Below are 21,609 nucleotides of genomic sequence, written 5' to 3'. Positions count from 1 at the left end.
AATTAAAGTAATAAATTGTAATTACGTGCTCTGTAAAAAAAAAAAAAATCGTAAAAAAAAGGTCAAATGACTGGCAACTACGGCTGCCAAACTAAAACCATAAAATTACGGTAAAATTTCTTTTGTTGAAGAAATGTGCAAAAAATAATAAATCTACAGATATTTTCATTAAAAAGTTTACAGAGAAACACTGTTATTTTACAGACTTTTCCTTATTACTATCAAATCCATTTAATAAAGTAACGCACTAAGAGTGCTCACATACACCTGTTCCAGATTCTGCTGATTGCACACACACAGTCGGAGGATCGTTATGAACTGATTAAATGCACTTTAAAAGCAGCACAGACGCACACGCCAATTGCTTAGTCTTGTTATACTGCTACTGTGAACATTATGACGCGGTTCTCTTCTTTTGCCTTGCTTTGTTTGTTAATTGTTTACGTTGTTTGCTGCCGGGACTGACCATTTGCCTGTTATTTGACCATGATTCCGGATTCCCTGCAAAATGTTACATCTGTTTGCCCCTGTGTTGACTGTTGCTTGCCTTTAGATCTGCACTCATTTGTCAGCGTCCCCTTCATGTTACAGTTCCATTTCATTTAAGATCTGTAACTGAATCATTCCATATAACTTAAACCTCTGCTTGTTTTACATAAACACTATTCAATAAAATGTAACAACTGTCATTTTAAAGTTGTGAGAATTTTAATCAGTTGTTTCTCGCTTGTTGTTTTTTCCCAAAATTTAAAATCATGAGCATGTCTTGGCATGTTATTAAAGGTGTTTAATCGTAATGATTTAGGGAAAATTCTTTTAAATAACATTGTTTTCTCTTGAACTTTTAGTGCAGGCACTTTATTGATGATGTTTGATCATATTAATCTTGGAGAAGTCTGTATAATAACAGTGTTTCTTTGTAAAACTCTTAGTGTGTACCTTTATTGAATGGATTTGATTGTAATAATCTAGGAAAAGTCTGTAAAATAACAGTGTTTTTCTGTAAACACTTTAATGAAAATATCTGTAGATTTATTATTTTTTGCACTTTATTTCAACAAAGAAATTTTACCGTAATTTTATGGTTTTTGTTTGGCAGCCGTAGCTGCCAGTCGTTTGACCTTATTTTTACGATTTTTTTTCTTACAGTGTACACAAATCCAGCATGTTTGACAGTGTGTGTTCATCCCTGGCTGTCTGTGACTGAATAATCCTGAGTTCAGCTCTTGGTTTTTGACTGATGGATACTATTAGTGTGAGATTTACTAATTACACAATAAAAAGCGTAATTACAGAGGCTAACATTTATATAAACGCCTCTGAAGCGAATCATCCTTCTGCCAAACGCTTAATAAAGCAGACCAAATGAGGAAAGTCCGCAGCCGCAGCATTAGATGCTTTATGGCTAATGAATGAGCCGCTCTGAGGTGATTTTGCATGTAAAAACTCTTCAGTTTTATTGCGTCTGTGAATAAAGTCAGACAGCAGATGAAGTTTTACAGTCACTCATTATGAGGATGAGTTACAAACACACAGATTAGAACACAGAATTACATTGCAATCACTGATTTGAGCACAGGATCGTCAATGCAAATTAATTAAGCAGATATAGGGCTGTGTTTCATTCATTAATTAAAGTGGAGCATCTGACTCATGTTAAAACTGTCTGAAGTTTAAACCGGTTTATTCTGATTCTCTCTCTGTGTGTGTGTGTGTGTGTGTGTGTGTGTGTGTGTGTGTGTGTGTGTGTGTGTGTGTGTGTGTGTGTGTGTGTGTGTGTGTTTCAGGCTGAGTTCAGTGAGATTAATCTGGTGGCTCATGCTAACGGCACGTGCAGTGTGGACATGCAGGTCATCAGAAACGGCACCAAAGTGGTTCGGTGAGTTCACGATCACCTTCAGATTATCATACTGCAGTGATGCTCATCAATATACCTGCCTGTGTTTGTTAATCTGTAGAGTTGAATTTGCAGCATCACAGATGGACAGAGCAGAGATCAACATCCCATAATGCAGTTCACCTCCGCAAATAAACAAAACACAAGCAGAAAGTGTTCATTGACGGACGTTTTCACAGTGCAGAAAGGCTGATTTAGTATTGTCCTGCAAAACGAACTTTATATACATGAAATGGAGTGAAATCACACACAATCTCAGTGTTGCTCAGAGACTCACAGTGATTCTGAAACTGACGAGGTTTTACTGTCATGATGACCACAGAAAACAGTAACAGGAAATCCACACGAGTTTACCAGAAGCTCCGAGACGGAGGGTGTTCAGTGGGAGAAACACCACTCACACTGATTTACATGAGTGGGCCGGGGGGATTTACTCTGTGTGTGTGTGTGTGTGTGTGTGTGTGTGTGTGTGTGTGTGTGTGTGCGCTTATGTGTGTGTGTGTGTACATTATTTACTGTCATCATGACAAAGAGAAAATAAATCAGTTAATAGAGATGAGTTATTAAAACTATTATGATTAGAAATGTGTAAAAAAAATCTGCTCTTCTTTAAACAAAAATTGGGGGAAAAAATGGGGGGTAATAATTCAGGGGGGGCTAATAATTCTGATTGCAACTGTTTATATATATATATATATATATATATATATATATATATATATATATATATATATATATATATATATATATGTATATGTGTGTGTGTGTGTATGTGTGCGTGCGTGTGTGTGTGTGTGTGTGTGTGTGTGTGTGTGTGTGTGTGTGTGTGTGTGTGTGTGTGTGTGTGTGTGTGTGTGTGTGTGTATATTTTTCTTTTTTAATATATTTATTTGTTTTATTTAGATTTATATTTGTTTGTTGTTTTTTGTTTTTACCTGAAAGTAAAGCTAAAATATAATGGTTTTAGTGTATTTTATGCTTTTGTTTTTCACTTTAGAGACTGAGTATGTTTACATGGACATCAATAATCAACATTTAATGAGATTATGACAATACTCGGATTAAGAGTCACCATGTGAACAGCAATTTTTAATTATTTTATTCTGACTAAAGTCATAATTGAAATAAAGAGAAACTGAAGTCGTTTTGAGGTGTTGCGCTACGCTGTTTAAATAGCAAATGCATTTGTGCACATATGTGCACCCATAGGCGTTTTGCTCTAAAAAAGCAGGCGTGTCTTGGCGCGTTTTTGAGAAACTATAATAGTCTGTTATTTAGACCAGAAAAAAGCCTGTCTGGCGCAGAGTGAGCCTTACTTACACACTGTTTAATACACACAAGATATAGAGCAATACGCAAATATCTTTACATATGAAAAATAATTAAAATATTATATATATATATATATATATATATATATATATATATATATATATATATATATAGGATATAAATATAAATTATTAAAATATTACAAAACATATTATTTTCTAGCCTACATGAATTTAAACACCACTTTTTTCAGTTCATTCAATTTGCTTTTGTATAATGTTATTATTATTAGCAGTATTATTCATTATATCCATATTTATATTTATTTTATTAAAAACAAGCTTAGATTTGTCCACCTGTCAGGTTTTAGACTATATAGGGCACAGCATGTGTTTTAGGATGTAACTCAGGTTTTTGAGCACACTTCGTTATTATTGTTCATTTATTCGTTTGCTGGAAATTAGAACTGAATTTAGAAATAGTTTTGAAACAAATCTTTGTGCTTAACAAACAAAATTAATTATTTATAGGCTAATTGATGTCTGTGCAAAGGTTTCCCTATCCACAAGAGCGAAAGTGAAAGTAGATTATGAGATGCCTTATCTGTCATTCTCGTGCAGTAGATGCTCTGTTTAACTGTTTTCTTGCTTGTGAAATGCTCAGTTTTTCCACCTACACTTACTTTACGTCATGTAAATAGCAATGCGCTTGTGGCGCGACACAACTGGCTCTTAAAGGGAATGGGAGATGAGACTCTGATTGGTTAATTCTCAAAACACACCTATAACTCATTAAGAAAACAAACTTAACCCTTTTAGACCATGCGCCACGGCGCAAAGCGGATTTTTCCATCCTTAAATTAGCAAAAGTGGATTCTTCCATTCTTGCTTTGTGCATGGACCGACAAAATAGCAACTCATGTAAACACCTTTATTCTATTATTGTTTTACTCAGATTAAGGCAAATTATTTGATTAAAATGTCTTTGCAAACACAGCCAATGTCTTGGTTCATAAAATAAATAATACATAAAATATCAGTTTTTGTTTATTTGTTACTTTTATTTTAGTTGACATTATTTGTAGTTGTGCTGTTTTAGTAGAGTGTTACAAAACCATACATTTTAATGCAAATTTCAATCCCTCGTTTGCAAATACAATGCAAACATACTGCAGATTCAGCTTCTGAAAGTGTAAACAAATGACTAGATATTCAATTAACATCTCCAAACATGGCATTTCAGCAGTGGTGTAGGGAATTACAATGTTTTAATGTTTCTGACACTCTTATTGCTGTGTTCTGCAGCTCCTTCAAGCCTGATTTTGTCCTGGTTCGACAGCATGCCTACAGTATGGCACAGAATGAAGACTTCAGGAACATCATCATTGGCTTACAGTACGCCGGCATTCCCAGCGTCAACTCACTGGAGTCCATCTACAACCTCTGTGACAAACCCTGGGCTGTGAGTCCGCATGCGCTTCTGCATTGTGTCTGCATGAACACAGTAACAAATAAGTTGACTCAACTCAAATTTGTATGGCTTAAAATTGATGCCATGGGCGACACGGTGGTGCAGTGGGTAGCACGATCGCCCCATAGCAAGAGGGTCGCCGGTTCAAGTCCCGGCTGGGTCAATTGGCGTTTCTGTATGGAGTTTGCATGTTCTCATCGTGTTGGCTCCTGTTTCCTCCGGCTGCTCTTGTTTCCCCGACAGGTGTTTACTCTTTTGGAAAGTGTATTTTAGGAAACTGTGATGAGGATGACAACTCGTGAGATTGTATTTGTGACACCATCAACACTTCAGCTTTTAGTTTTTGTCATGTCTATGTAAACTGATTATCATGTTTGTTTTCTCTCTCTCAGTTCGCTCAGCTGATCAGCGTCTACAAGAAAATGGGTCCAGAAAAGTTCCCTCTGGTTGATCAGACCTTTTACTCCAACTACAGGGACATGGTGAGAAATAAAACACATTTATTTCAACATAATACACCACATAATCAAACACCTGCTCATTTTGATCAAACATGTGGCTCTTTTACTTTGTTTGCTGCTATATCGTGTACAGTGTCATAGAAATGTGCTTAATACACCGAAAAAAAATGATTAATTGGATTTACTACATTTTCTAAGGTAAGTGTTTGTAAACAATTGATATGGGAATTTAGAGAAAAAGCTAATTAAATATAGTAATGTTCAACTTTATTTGTTTAAACTCAGCTTATATAAAGTCAGAATTATTCGCCCCCTGTTCATTTTTTCCTTAATTTCTGTTTAACGGAGAGCAGATTTTCTCTACACATTTCTAATCATAATAGTTTTAATAACTCATCTCTAATAACTGATTTATTTTATCTTTGCCATGATGACAGTAAATAATATTAGACTAGATATTCTTCAAGACACTTCTATACAGCTTAAAGTGACATTTAAAGGCTTTACTGGGGTAATTAGGTTAAATAGGCAGGTTAGGGTAATTAGGCAAGTTATTGTGTAATGATTGTTCTGGAGACTATCGGAAAAATATATGGCTTAAAGGGGCGAATAATATTGACCTTAAAATGGGTTAATAAAAATTTAAAACTGCTTTTATTCTAGCCGAAATAAAACAAATAAGACTTTCTCCAGAAGAAAAAATATTATCAGACACACTGTGAACATTTCCTCAATCTGTTCAACATCATTTGGGAAATATTTAAAAAAGAAAAAAAAAATCAAAGGGGGGTGAATAATTCTGACCTGAACTGTAAATAGTTTGGAACAATTTGCAATGAACCATTTTTTCAGTTTAGTATTAAGTGTGCACTTCTAAATGTCTTATATTTTAACTGTACTTGCAGATACTATAAATTCTCTTAGGTGCGTTCAAATTAAATATTTTAATTAAAGATGCACTGATGTAATATTGGATTAATTTAATCACATTGGCAATAATATGAAAAAGGCTGAAAAAAATCTAATTTGAGGATTTGCTTTTTTTTTTTACTTGTGTTTCTCTTAAAATGTTAGAAAGTTAAATGTTTGGTGAAACTAGTTTAATGAAGGAAAACAGCTAGTACGGTATACAGCATGCAGTTGACTTATATCAGTATTGGTATTAGTGTTCATTTCTCTTTAAAACAAACACACACTTTTTTTTTCATGCAAAGCTTTTCATGTGTGTATTTTCTACTGCATTGCAAAGCTTTATAAAACTCTTGTGCTCATTTTAACATGCATAAAGCTGACACATATAAAGCATTTTAAGCACTGTTAAAAGCCACTATCCCCACAGCGAATTGCCTCACACACACTCATTTGCCCCGTTGCTCTTCAGCATTATTATGCATTGATCCATCTGCAGGAGCCGGTGCTGTTGGCCATGCAGATCGACTGTGAGCCCTCGTCTGGATCATAGATGTCTCTTAAGTAGCACTTGTTTTCATCACAGGGCTCTATATAGCAGTGACTAACCTGTAAAGATCACAGATGGAGTTATTTACTGTTCACTGAACCGACATTGAAATCTAATCAGCTCTCTGATTAAAACCTCTGGACTTCATCAGCAGTTAAATATTTGCTGTAACATCATTACAGTATTCTGTATTTGTGTGCAGTACTTCAGGAATGGGATTTACCTGACAGTTACAGGCTTTCCGGTGTACACTGAGGATCTTTTTCTCAGTTTTGGAGAGTCTGCTCCAATGCTTCACGATGTCACACAGATCAACAGTCAGACTTTTCTTGGCATGTCCTGGAAATACACAAGCGTAATGCACAATGAAGCTTGTTTTATTGTGTATGTACAGCTTTTGCTCATACGACATCCAACTTGTATGGGACTGTAAACTCCGTGATGTTCTTCAGACATTCACTTGACTGTTTTGGGTTCAGCATCTTGTATTATATTCTGTTCGTCTTTCAGATGAGACGTTAAACTGAGGTCCTGTCTCTCTGTGCTCATTAATAATCCCATGGCACTTCTTATAAAGAGTAGGGGTGTAACCCTGGTGTCCTGGCCATCTCCTCTCATGATCCCAATCATACCCATCACTGTCTCTCCACTCCTCCTATAGCTGGTGTGTGGTGAAGCACTGGTGGTGGTGGTGTGGAGAGAAGTGCTTTGGGTGTATGGCCAAACACTATAAATGCGCTATATAAATACACATAACTTACTTACTTATTAGTTTAGCATATAAAATGGGAAATGAGGCTTAAATTATGACTTTAAATGTATCAGCAAATTGTAACAACACAATGTGTGATGACTGTACACGTATTAAACTGAACTGTGGTTTTGTTATTGATTATTGACCATTTGGTAACACTTAATGGGATGTTCTTAAGACTTTTACGACACATATGATCGTGACATTACACAATATGAATATGATTGAGATTTTATGCATGCTTATGATAAGGCACAGTAATCTGAAATGCAAAGGTGAGATGTCTTTGTTATGATAACTTGACAAACAAATAGATTACCTGTTTTGTCTGACATTCTTGAAATGGCCAAGACAACATAAATCTGACATAAACATGATGGCCACGAGGTCATTATAATGTGCCATCACTTTTCATTAGAGCCCGTGGTAATTTTGTTAACAAAAATAATGACAAAATGTATTTGTTGACAACCTTTTTTTTTTTCCAAGACTGTGATGAGACGAAGACTGTATGACATGGATATCATTAGATACTATGAGCCCTATCATACACCCGGCGCAATGTGGTGTAAGGCGCGACGCCATAGTTGTTTGCTAGTTTTGAGGCTTTGTGCCACACTGTTTAAATAGCAAATGCATTCACGCTCATATGTGCGCTCATAGGCGTTCTGGTCTAAAAGGAAGGTGTTCTGAGGCGCACTGCTGGCGCGTCGCTATTTTGAGAAACTATAATAGATTTTTCAATAGACCAAAACAAACCCGGTCTAAAGTCCAGCACAGAGTTGGTCCTCGCTTAAGCCTAGTTCACACTACAGGATTTTAAACATCAGCAGATCGCTGTGCCGTTCACACTACATGACTTGACTTTGTGTCTTTTGATCTCTGTGGTGTTCACACTACGCAACACTCCGTGAACGATCCATAAGAGGGGGGTCACACACTACATGATCTGACAACATCTCATTCCCCATCAGCTCATTCAAGCTACCAAACCACAGCCAATGAAAATTTGAGGGAGGAGTCGTCAGAAAAAAGCTGAACACTATTGGCTGCTTGTGTGCTGATGACATCACTGACAGCATTTCAAGCTTTGGAGAAAGCATTTAAAAACATCGTCAAATCAGCTGATTTATGAGCGGATTAATCACTCATCTGCAAGGTTTGAGTGGAGAGATACACAGAGAGTTTTTAATTTTTGTAATTTTAAAACTCTTTGAAATAAAACTAACATATTTATAACACCCTGCCGTTTTCTAACTATCAGTGTATTTCTTTCTAACATTGTTATTTTTTTTATTACAAAACAGTAAAGAACTGAGCATTTCTGCCTTAAATTACCATATTGGTCAAAATGACTGCATGCATGTCTGATACTTTTCACTGTGACTTTAAATATGTGTGCATTTCCTTGCCTGGCAACTTCCTGCTAACATAAACAAAACTTTCTGATGGCAAAAACATCAATTTACTTCAGATATCTTTAAAAACAGCTTATTATGTGCTGAATAGATCCTGTTTGAAAGTGAAAATGAAAGCCAAGCCTTTAAATGTTTTAGTATCTTAACTACATATTTATAGGCTGTATTAGCAAAAAAAGATGATATTTTTAGGGTAATGGTGTCATTAAACATGATGCCAGACATTCAAAGCTTAATTTTAATATCTCAATAATAGCTTGGAATGTAAATATGTTGTGACAGTATGACGTTTTATATGAGAACGGTCAGAATGAGCAGTATGGTAATTCTAATAGTTACAGAATTCTAGTTCCACTGTTAATATAGCCTACTTTCATGTCTGTGCTAACGCAGAATGAAGCGAGTGCACCGATGCCCATTCTGACCAATCACAGATGTTTCTGCTGAGCTCCTGAACACACAGCCATTCAGCTCATGCTGATCTGCTCTCTCATTGGCTGCAGCTCGTCACTACATCTGACCACACGTGGGGTTGAGTCGGCCGACTGCTCTGGAATATTTAGCATGCTGAATGTTGGATTTCCGTCTGCGAGGTGTCGGCGACGCGTCAGCGAGCCTCGTTGATGCGTTGCTCAGTAGTTCACACATAAAGAGCGGCGAGCGCCGAGCACCCGCAGATTTCTTCCCGATCACAGCCCGATCTGTCGGCGAGCTCGTTAACTTCCACATCGGGCTCAAATCAGGCTCAAAATCCTCTAGTGTGAACTAGGCATTACATGCTGCTTAATACACACAAGAGGTAGAGCAACACGCAAATATCTTTACATATGAAAAACATATAAAATATTAAGGATATATATAGGATATAATAAGAATATGTATAGGACATAAATATAAAGGATTAAAATATTACAAAACATATTATTTTCTAGCCTACATAAATATAAAAATCACTTCCTCCATGCCTTCTTCATCTCGGGGGCTTTTTCAGTTCATTCAATTTGCTTTTGTTTAATGTTATTATTGTTAGCAGTATTATTTATTATATCCATATTTATATTTGTTTTATTAAAAACAAGCTTAGATTTGTCCACCTGCAGGTTTTAGACTATATAGGGCACAGCAGGTCTAATAGGATATAACTCAGGTTTTTGAGCACACTTTGTTATTATTGTTCATTTATTCAATTGCTGGAAATTAGAGCTGAAGTTAGAAATAGTTTTGAAACAAATATTTGTGCTTAACAAACGCAATTAATGATTTATAGGCTGATTAATGCCTGTGCGTACAAGGTTTTCCTATCCACAAGAGCGAAAGTGAAAGTAGATCATTTATCTCTCATTCTCGCGCTGCAGATGCTTTGTTTAACTGATTTCTTGCTGGTGAAATGCTCAGTTTTTCCACTTTCATGTCTTTTACGTCATGTAAATAGCAAATGTGCCTCAGCGTGTCTCAACTGGCACGCCCTGAAAGCATTTGCGCTCTGCGCTTTGTGCATGGACCGTCAAAATAGAGCCTTAAAAGTGCAATTTCATTGTTAAAAAAGGTATTAAATTCATAAACTCAATACAAAATTACACAAATAAACAAACATATTTCTACATCAAGCCATTCATACACAACCAACATCCCCACAACAAAAATCACTATGGCTAAAAAGCAATCTACAAAGACAATTTGTTGAAAGAAAGACTTTAAGTGTCCATGGTATTTTTATTAAGCAGTCTAAATTATATATATATATTATAATATATCAGAACTATTATTTGGGGGGCTATATATATATATATATATATATATATATATATATATATATATATATATATATATATATATATATATACACACAGTAGTTTTAGAGAATGACAGTTCCATTACCTTCGTGTCTGGAGACGAGCTTCCCTAAGGGAAGAAAAAAAAAAGAGTTATAGAGCATTAAAATACATTGCTTCACATACTGCACACACTTTGATGCAATAAGAAGCACCTTGTTTTAATACTAGCTCAAAAAGTCAATGTTTGCATTCTCAGACTAGATGTGTGTGGAAAAACAGAGCGTGTGCCCATCATAAACTACAGTACACCACTTGTTCATAAATGTGTTTGTGAATTGGCTCTGACTTTCAACAGCTAATGAGCCAGCATCAGGAATAAGAGCGGTCAGTACAGTTGAAGTCAGATTTATTCGCCCTTCTGTGAAATTTAGTTTCTTTGTCAAATATATTTATTTAATGTTGAACAGATTCAGGAATTTTTCACAGTATTTCCTATAATATTTTGTTCTTCTCGAGAAAGTATATTTTGTTTTATTTTGGCTAGAATAAAAGCAGTTTTACATTTTTTAACAACATTTTAAGGGCAATATTATTGGCCCCTTCAGCAATATTAGTGTTGGATTGTCTCCAGGACAAACCACTGTTATACAATGACTTGCCTAATTACCCTAACTTTACCCTAATTACCCTAGTGAAGCCTTTACATGTCAATTTAAGCTGAACACTAGTATATTATGTGCTGTCGTCATGGCAAAGAGAAAATAAATCGGTTATTAGAGATGTATACAGTCTCATATATATATATATACATTCTCAACATGTTTTCAGAAGAGATGAGTGTTTTTACCTGAGAACAGATACACGCTACGGGTCAGACTGATGCCACACATTCCTTCATCTTCAGGAGTGAAGAAATGCTTGATTCCGGCATGCTCAAACCCCTTGTACATCTGAATAGAGAAATACAAACATACAATTCTGGTAAAAAAAAAAAAAAACAACAACAACAACAAAAAGACATGATGTTACGGGGAATAATGGAGTATGAAAATGAAAATTTTCACCTTGGTTATATTGATGTTGAACTTAAAGTATCCTTCTCCCGGGTACATGCTTTTGATGAGTTTCATGCTAAGTACCCTAGCTTTAAACACTGATATAACAGATATGTTGCAGTTAGCTTTGGAAAACCCTGCATATTTCAGTAGTGTCGTGTGTGTTTTAGCCTTACCTACGTCAGCATGGCAGAAGAGCTCTTGTGGATGCGCGGGACCACAGCTACAAGCCTCCAGCATGTGCTCTTTTAGACACACACACATGAGGAACAGCAGACCTGCAGTCACACACATCTTCATCTTCATCATCTTCACTTCTGACTCTTCACCTCCGCGTCTCTGCGGATCTGCTTCTGTCTGGGCACTGCGAGCATCTTATGTAACTTTAAGCAAAGCCCAGCCAACTCTCCAGTTCCTCTGAAAGATTGCGCAATAGCAGAACGAGGGAAAAACAAGAGGCTTGTCTTGGCATCGAATTACATCAACAAAAATCATCTTAAATACTTAGAAATCATTTAGTATTCAAATAAAGTGTCTGCCAGAGGGGTTCAAATTATGTTTGTCAACGTAAGAAGTCAAAATATGAGTTAAAATTATTTTCCATTGTTATGTAAAAATAAGACAACATGTGTTTCCCAGTACTGGGTCACGACTGAAAGGGCATCCGCCAAGTAAAACATGCTGGATTAGTTGGCGGTTCATTCCACGGTGGCAACCCCTGATAAAATCGGGGACTAAGCCGAAGGAAAATTAATGAAACAAAATTTGGATTCTGGGCTGTACTTTAAAATAAATTAAGCGATAAGTGGCTGTATATTTGATTATGTTATGAAAAACTTCTCACTATTAAATGGGTAACATAGAAACAAAACGGTCTGAAGGATAGTGTAACGGCGGGGTTGGAGTGACAGAGACAACAGGGGTAAGATCCAATATGCAGGTTTATTGAGCGTCAGGCAAGCAGAAGTCAAATCAGGTGCAAACGGGTATTTACAGGCAGTCCAGAATCGTAGTCAGTATAACAGGCAACAGGTCGTAAGGCAGGCAGCTAAACAGGATATCAAAGGGAAACAAGGCTAGGGTCTAACACGGAAAAACAAGGCAAGGAGAAACGCGTTGTAATGTCACTTAATGCAAACAAGACTCAATGGGTGCAAGAGTGGCTTATGAATGGTGTGTATTCAGTTTCTGACAGGGTTCAGCTGGTGAGTGCAGTCAAGCTAGATGAATGAGCAGGCGTGCGTGTCTGGGAGAAGTGCATGTATGAATATGTAGTCCTGGGAAATGCGGAAGTGTAGTCCTGTTGTTCGTGTGAGAACCAGCGATCTCTAGAGAGCGATCGCTGGTTGTGTGACAGATAGTCGCTAAAGTCCAAAGATTTTAAATTATTTAGGTTTTCGGGGCCAAATCTTGAGTCTTGCTGGCACAACATCATAAGATGTTAAAATTAGGTCAGATTTAGGTCATGACGTCAGGTGACTAAAATTCAATGTCTAGCCAGCATCTAAGGACAACATTATTTTGATGTCCAATAACGACGTCAAATTTCGTTGATATTTGGTTGATTTTAGGTTGTCTTGCAAAGTGACCAAAATCAAACGTCTGATCGACGTCATGGTGGTAACGTCCACACAACGTCAAGGTGTGACATTATTAGACGTTGATATTTGGTTGATTTTAGGTTGTCTTGCAAAGCGACCAAAATCCAACGTCTGATAGATGTCATAGTGGTAACGTCCACACAACATTGTGTGACATTATTAGACGTTGATATTTGGTTGATTTTAGGTTGTCTTGGAAAGTGACCAAAATGTAACGTCTGATAGATGTCATAGTGGTAACTTCTACACAACGTCAAGGTGTAACACTATTAGACGTTGATATTTGGTTGATTTTAGGTTTCTCGGAAAGTGACCAAAATCTAACGTCGTATAGATGTCATAGTGGTAACTTCCACACAACATTGTGTGACATTATTAGACGTTGATATTTGGTTGATTTTAGGTTGTGATGGAAAGCGACCAAAATCCAACATCTGATAGATGTCATAGTGGTAACTTCCACACAACATTGTGTGACATTATTAGACGTTGATATTTGGTTGATTTTAGGTTGTGATGGAAAGCGACCAAAATCTAACGTCGTATAGATGTCATAGTGGTAACTTCTACACAACGTCAAGGTGTAACACTATTAGACGTTGATGCTTGGTTGATTTTAGGTTGTGATGGAAAGCGACCAAAATCCAACGTCTGATAGATGTCATAGTGGTAACATCCACACAACATTGTGTGACATTATTAGACGTTGATATTTGGTTGATTTTAGGTTGGACGTTTGACATTGGCGTCGTCTAACATTGGGTTCTGACGTCTACCCAATTTTCATTTCCAAGCAAAATCCATTGGGTATATTGGGATACAACGTCAATATGACGTTATGTTGATGTTCTGTGCGTGCAGGTTATGCACTGACACACTCAACAGCATAGTATCTAGGTGCCTCCTGCTTGACACTGAAGCATTGCTCTGCTCCCGGTCCCGGTTGTGAACATGCATAAATATATTTATTTATATTTGTTATTTTGAAGGGAGCTGTGCCCCAGTAGAGCTTTATGTCTAGCTATGCCTTTGCTTAATTGAATACCAATCAATATATATCACTCTTGATACAGTACATGCATCAGAGAGGGCGATGTCATGCGCACAGAACACACCAAATGCATGTGTTTTTTAACATTCATTCACATGCATTTCTCTTTAAAGCAAACACAGACTTTTTTCATGCAAAACATTTTAATAGTTTTAAGCAAATCTGCAGACAAACAGACTTTGTGTGTACTTCTAAAGCATAGCAAAGCTTGAAAAAACGCTTGTGTTCATTTTATTATGCATGAAAAAGCTGACATATATATATATATATATATATATAATTTTAAGCATTCTCAAAAGCCAAAACAGCCTCTATTTCCACTGCTGAACGCCTCACACTCTACTTCAGGCATCGTTTTCCCCATTGCTCTTCAGCATTATTATGCATTGATCCATCTGCAGGAGCCGGTGCTGTTGGCCATGCAGATCGACTCTGAGTACAGCTTCACCGAATCATACATGTCTGTCACGTAGCACTTGTTTTCATCACAGGGCTCCTTAAAGCAGTGACTGACCTGTAAAGATCACAGATGGAGTTATTTACTGTTACACCACAACATCAGCTTAATTAGGTCAATTAGGTTCACAAGGCAAGTATATAGACCACTGAGATTTATTATCAAAAATTCATATGCAGTCAAAGTCAGAATTATTAGCGCATGTATATTTTTTCTTTAGATTTTCTTCAGCACATTTCTAATCATAACAGTGTTAATAACTTATCTCTAATAACGGATTTGTTTTCTCTTTGTCATGATGACAGTAAATAATATTAGACTAGATATTCTTCAAGACACTTCTATACAGCCTAAAGTGACATTTAAAGGCTTAGGTTAATTAGAGGTGTCATATTTCATCTAAATTAACATAAACTTTAACATAAAGTGATGCTAAAATGTATAAATAATTGTTAAACATGAATATAAAGCATATACAGCATTGCTCTTGCAACAATCAGTATGAATAAAACAAAATCATATCCATGCGATTGTTACTAATACATAATAATAGGCTTGACTGTATGTGCAACTCATGCACACAATACTTACCAACACTCATATTCAAACACTTGCTGAATATAAACGTCTGGGTTTTCTATTGGAATGACCTTGACTCAATTGTTATTGTGAGTTAGTCTAAGAATGGGATTTACCTTACAGTCACAGGCTTCCTGACCTAAGCTGAGGATTTTTTTATGGGTTTTGGAGAGATTGTCCCAACGCACCACAAGGTCACACAGTCCAACATGCACACCTTTATCAATGACAAAAAGCACAGAATGTAACAGTTATACACACCTGTCTAGTGCAGGGCTCAGTATATGTACAGTATACTGTATATAGACCATTTCAATGTGGTCATGTCACTGACCCATGAACATTTCCTGCTTGTTATCAAACTATTTCATATCTGTTACAAGAGACAATTCAATTAAAACTTAATGTTAAAACAGCTATCCTAACATTATTTACCAATGTGTGGCTCTTTTCAGATTCTTGTTATCCAGAAATGTTAAACAGGAAGCATGTCGAGACCATTGTTATTGTTCACATCCCTCAAAATGGTCTATATATGAAATATCTGTACATGCTGCAAATCCTCACAACGCAAACACAATGCATTTTGCCCACAATGCAATTGCTGAATTGAGAAAACATTTTACAAGTAACTTTTATTCTAAATTTTTATACTAAATTTGGGATCATATTCTTAAAACAAAAAAAATGACCAATGAAAAAGTGTGAAGCACCAAAAGCAGCCCATATTAAATAATAATTAGGCTGTTGTTGTCATCCATCTTTTTTACAAGAGAGGCTAGAAAAAACAAGAAGATCTATTATTATTATTTTTTATTATTATTATTATCATTAGTATTGTGATTATTATTATTATTATTATTATTATTATTATTATTATTATTGTGATTATTATTAGTAGAAGTAGTAGTAGTAGCAGTAGTAGTAGTAGAATTATTATTATTGTGATGATGATGATGATTATTATTATTATTATTATTATTATCATTATTATTATCATCATTATTAATATTATTATTATCATCATTATATATATATATATATATATATATATATATATATAATTTTTTATTATTATTTTTATCATTATTATTATTATTATTATTATCATTATTATTATTATTATTATGATCATTATTAATAATATTATTATTATCATTATCATTATTATTATTATTATTATGATCATTATTAATAATATTATTATTATCATTATTATAATATATATATTTTTATTATTATTATCATTATTATTATTATTAGTAATAGTAGTAGTAGTAGTAGTAGGATTAATATTGTTGTGATTATTATTATTATCATTATCATTATTATTATGATTATTATTATTATTATTATTATGTTTTCATTTTTTATTTTTCAAATAGCCAAATTCAGACTGAGGAAAGTTGAAAGTTTTGGCATTTTTGTTTGGTATTTCCTTAATAAAGGACAATATAGGCTACCATTTTTTTTCTAATGATATACAATGCAATACATTTGTATTTAATATTATTAATATTTTTTTAATATTTCTTTAATCTAAATCTTTAGGAAATACTTTTGTTACATCACAAACTGTGGTTATGATGACCACCCGACAACATAATCCAGCTAAAAATAGTGCTTAATATATCTACTTTTTGAGAAAAAAGAACCACCCTTTATATCAGGCTGGCTTTGGCCCTGACAAATAATGTAAAATATGAAAGCAGAACATCAGTAGGCCACTTGTACCTGAAAAGCGCAAGCCTTCGCACTTTAAATTGACCCTTATACTAGTTGCCAATTTTGAAAAAGTTTATTGTGAGTAGTGACGCTCCTCATCTCATTTTGGGTGTTTGTAAATTCTCAGAAAATGCTCTGGGCTTGTCATGTGCTTCTGCAAAGGTCTTATTAATTTGGACGGCCTCATGCATTCGTTAGCAAGAACTTTGGCTCAGATAACGCACTGTGGCTGGGTCAGAGACTCTTTTCTTCGAGAAAATGGAATCAAACCATAGTTCAGTTAACTATCATGGTGTTTCCTGCATTTCATGTTTCCAGTATTGCTACTGCTGTGACCTGAAATGTGTCCTCACCTGGGTCCAGTATGCTCGGTCATCATTACTATTAGCTGCTGAAGGCGGATCACAGAGACTTGGTCTTTTTTGTGGGGGAAGAGTTACAGATTTGTCCATTATTGGTCAGCCAGGGGATAAAATGAACTAAAGCAACATGATCACTCTCCTAACTGACCCCCTTATGGAACCCGGTGAGCTAAATAACTGGTTCCGTCATGTTTTAGGGTCTCCTTGAAACATTTCCGTTGTGTTCTGAGCTATTTGAAAAAGTTGTGTGAAGATGCAGTGCATTTTCTAAAATTGTGTTTGCGTTGTGATGATTTGCAGCACGTCTGCTCGCAAACTGATGAAGATCTTTTCTCAATTTTCTGCCGTTTTTTGTAGTTGCGCATGTTTTCTTCTATTTTGCAGCATGTTCAGCTCTCTCTGCCACTATATGTTGGGTTTTTGTATTCTTTACTTACCTCTCACTGCGAGCAGATAAATGCCAGGTCTCAGACGGATACCGCACATCGCTCCGTCACTAGCTGTGTGTAAATACTCGATTCCTGCATGCTCAGCGCCCTTGAACACCTGCATGGAGAAACACGAGAAGATATTTCTGTTCACAATGGAAAGATGCTGATGGGAACATGATTAGTGTAAAGATGAAAATTTTACCTGGAGCACATTGATTTTGTACTTTATCTCTTCGGGGTCTTGGCCAGGTATGGGCTCCTCGTCAAGTACCATAGCCTTAATCACTGATAGAAAATCAAATCAAATGTGACGAAAAAATGATTAGTCAGTTCACTCTGCTAAAGTGTAATAAAACCTTCATAATAAATCCTAGCTGAAATGTTTTGTTCTCTAGGAACTCAAAAGAAGATATTCAGAGGGACTAAACAAAAATGACATTAGAGCACGACGACTTTTATTGTAGGTATACAAGCTTAAGAAAATAAATGCAGCATACACTCATCGGCCACTTTATTAGGTACACCTGTCCAACTGCTCGTTAACACAAATTTCTACTCAGCCAATCACATGGCAGCAACATGGTCAAGACGATCTGCTGCAGTTCAGAGCGAGCATCAGAATGGGGAAGAAAGGGGATTTAAGAGACTTTGGTCGTAGCATGGTTGTTGCTGCCAGAGGGGCTGCTCTGAGTATTTCAGAAACTGCTGATCTACTGGGATTTTCACGCACAACCATCTAAAAGAAAGGCAACAGTAACTCAAATAAGCACTCGTTACAACCGAGCTCTGCAGAAGAGCATCTCTGAACACACAACACGGCCAACCTTGAGGCGGATGGGCTACAGCAGCAGAAGAGCACACCGGGTGCCGCTCCTGTCAGCTAAGAACAGGAAACTGAGGCTACAATTCACACAGACTCACCAAAACTGGACAATAGAAGATTGGAGAAACGTTGCTGCTCTGATGAGTCTCCATTTCTGCTGACACATTCGGATGCTCGGCTCAACAACATGAAAGCATGGATCATCCTGCCTTGTATCAGCGGTTCAGGCTGGTGGTGGTGGTGTAATGGTGTGGGGGAGATTTTCTTTGGGTCCATTAGTACCAGTTGAGCATCAACGCCACAGCCTACCTGAGTATTGCTGCTGACCATGTCCATCCCTTTATGAGCACAGTGTCTCCATCTTCTGATGGCTACTTCCAGCAGGATAACGCAGCATGTCATAAAGCTCAATCATCTCAGACTGCTGAACATGACGATGAGTTCACTGTACTCAAATGGCCTCCACAGTCACCAGAGCTCAATCCAATAGAGCAGCTTTGGGATGTGGTGGAACGGGAGATTGGCATCATGGATGTGCAGCCAACAAATCTGCAGCAACTGTGTGATGCTATCATGACAATATGGAGCAAAATCTCTGAGGAATATTTTCAGTAGCTTGCTGAATCTACGCCACAAAGGATTGAGGCAGATCTGAAGGTCCAACCTGGTACTAGTAAGGTGTACCTAATAAAGTGGCCGGTGAGTGTACATTGCTTGTATCCTCTCTCCTTGTGTAATTCGTGTTTATTAATTAATGCACTAGTAAATGAGTTAATGATAATGCCTTACCAAGTTAAGTGACCTCGAGTAAATCACAAAAGTTGTTAGATAAAATGAGTTCAGTAACCTACACGCAATACAATAACTAGAGCAGTGTTTCCTTGTGAACGAAAATAAAAGCACATTTTTAAAGGCTCACTAAAGCTGTATATGTCCTGCAGATTATTATATCACAGAATATATTCATGCTGTACATTTGATTAGTGCCGTGTGTGTTAGTCTTACCGGCACTCGAATAGCAGAACTCCTGTTGTGGATGAAAGGGGATACAGCTGCAGGCCTCCAGCATCTGCTCATTCAGACACACACACATGAAGAACAGCAGACCTGCAGACACATACATCTTCATCTTCATCATCTTCACTTCTGACTGTTCACCTCCGCGTCTCTGCAGATCTGCTTTATTCTGGGCACTGTGGGCATCTTATATAGCTCTTAGCAAACAGTTCAGAATTCAGTTGTGTGCTGATTGAGCAACAGAAACAGGCACAAAAAGGCGTCGGCATCAGATTACATAATCTTAGAAATCATCACGGTAGCCCTTTACAGTAAGGTTGTGTTTTAGTTAATGCATTTACTAACATGAGCAAACAATGAACGAATCATTTATGACAGTGTTTGTTCATAGTTAATGAAAATACAGTTGCTCATTGTTAGTTGATGGTAACTCAGGTGCATTGACTTATGTTAAAAAGCATGAATGTGGATGGTATTACTGCATTAGTAATTGCTGAACTATGATTATTAAATGCTGTACAAATGTTGTTCATAATTAGTGCATTTTGGTAAATAGATTAACTAATGAAACCTTATTGTAAAGTGTGACTGTAATCATTTAATGTTCAGAAGGTTTCTACCATAATGTTTCATGTCGCATTGTCAGATATATTTAATGTTCAAATAAAACAAAACATGCACTCTGAGCTTCATGAAATAAATCAAGGAATAAGTATTTATATTAAGATAAAGTGTATAAGTTTGTCTGTCCTCAAATAATTCTTGTTCCAAACAGGATTTTGTACAGAGAAATTATATTGCTACAAAATGCATGGAACATATTTCTGCACACTCTCATGTCACGGGGGTCGTGCTCTAAAGCACACTTTGTACTTTAAAGGAAATTCTAATGCCTAATATAAATGCGTACTTCATAGTACACTGTAAAATATTATCATTGCCTTAAATTGTTTTAGCTGAATCAAATTATGAACTTGCATCAATCAAACTGACTAAAAGTATTACGTTAAAATGTGTATAACTTTAAAAAGTAGCTGAAAGCTGATTAAAACTCATTCGAATAGGTTAAAGCAAAATAAAATTATGTGTTGACTTATTGTCATACAATGTTTACAGTACAAAATTGTACCTTTAAGTTGCCTATATGCACCGGTGATGTACAAAAGTGTGCGTTTTAAAAAGGTATCATCCCAGTTGCACCTTTTATTTCAGAGAGTATGTACTGCATTTATTTATGAAATTACAAATTCTTTGTTATTTATTTGATGGTGAATTTTGAATTAAGAAGAAATGATAAGTACAAAGTTTTTTTGTTGTTTCTAAATATCTCAAAATGCTTAAATAAAGCAGCATTTTATAGACAAGCAAAACATATTGTCTTGTTTTAACTTATTGTCTCGTGTCGTCGATCTTACAGCTTACTTTAAAGTCTGTATTTTATTCGTGGTTTTATTTCCTACACTAAAAAAAAATATTCAAAGATGATTCCTTAGATTTACTCTTTTTTTTTTACGTTAAAACGTTGTAAACTATTTATTTAGGTTGAATTTAAACAAACAAATCAAGTTGAACATTATTAAACTTAATTTGTTTGCTTAAATTCAACACAAATAAACTGTTTGCAACAGTTCTGCATGCAACACTTTTTTCAGTTGCGCAGTGCGGCCTGTCTCTACTGGTTTATGACCAATCAACTTTTCTAAGTTTTCAACCTAAATGAGCAGTGGTCCGCAGAAAAAAATGGCTCACATCATTCACCTCCTGCTGCTGCTGGTCCTAGGTTGTGGAATGCTCTGCCCCTCTGTGTTAGATCTGTTTCATCCCTGTCTGTTTCAAATCTAAGTTGAAAACCTCTTCGATTTGGCATTTTATCAATGGAAATTGTCTGTTTTAGGTACAATATTGTAATGGTATATTTTTTCTTTGTTGTGATGTGTATTGTGCAGCTCATTGGTCAACCTGTGGTTGTATTTAATAGTGTTATATAAATAAATTGACATTG

General features: G+C 35.9%; 3 protein-coding genes across 5 annotated transcripts in view; 1 reads left to right on the top strand and 2 right to left on the bottom strand.

The window, feature by feature from the left end:
• The window catches only part of syn2b (synapsin IIb), a 90,964-nt gene that overhangs the window by 39,679 nt on the left and 29,676 nt on the right, over nucleotides 1-21,609 (top strand). For all 3 annotated transcript variants that reach the window (XR_012386869.1, XM_073916087.1, NM_001327771.1), the window contains 3 exon segments: nucleotides 1,788-1,879; nucleotides 4,474-4,630; nucleotides 5,032-5,121. Coding sequence is in view for 2 of the 3 variants with exons in the window: in XM_073916087.1 (XP_073772188.1) it covers nucleotides 1,788-1,879; nucleotides 4,474-4,630; nucleotides 5,032-5,121 (339 nt within the window). In the remaining variant the exon portion in view is untranslated.
• On the bottom strand, nucleotides 6,271-11,913 carry timp4.3 (TIMP metallopeptidase inhibitor 4, tandem duplicate 3; the record flags this gene model as incomplete). The annotated part of the gene is given in 6 exon segments (NM_001326433.1): nucleotides 6,271-6,618; nucleotides 6,783-6,898; nucleotides 10,610-10,633; nucleotides 11,354-11,456; nucleotides 11,571-11,659; nucleotides 11,738-11,913. Coding segments are annotated over 6 exon segments (597 nt in total). The 5' UTR covers nucleotides 11,871-11,913.
• On the bottom strand, nucleotides 14,344-19,770 carry timp4.2 (TIMP metallopeptidase inhibitor 4, tandem duplicate 2). Its single transcript, NM_001328260.1, is given in 5 exon segments — nucleotides 14,344-14,727; nucleotides 15,366-15,466; nucleotides 17,774-17,882; nucleotides 17,970-18,052; nucleotides 19,596-19,770. Coding segments are annotated over 5 exon segments (564 nt in total). The 5' UTR covers nucleotides 19,729-19,770; the 3' UTR covers nucleotides 14,344-14,589.

Source organism: Danio rerio, chromosome 11 (genome assembly GCF_049306965.1).
Source record: "Danio rerio strain Tuebingen ecotype United States chromosome 11, GRCz12tu, whole genome shotgun sequence".
Classification (NCBI taxonomy): Eukaryota; Metazoa; Chordata; class Actinopteri; order Cypriniformes; family Danionidae; genus Danio; species Danio rerio.
This window is presented reverse-complemented; position numbering and strand designations above follow the sequence as displayed.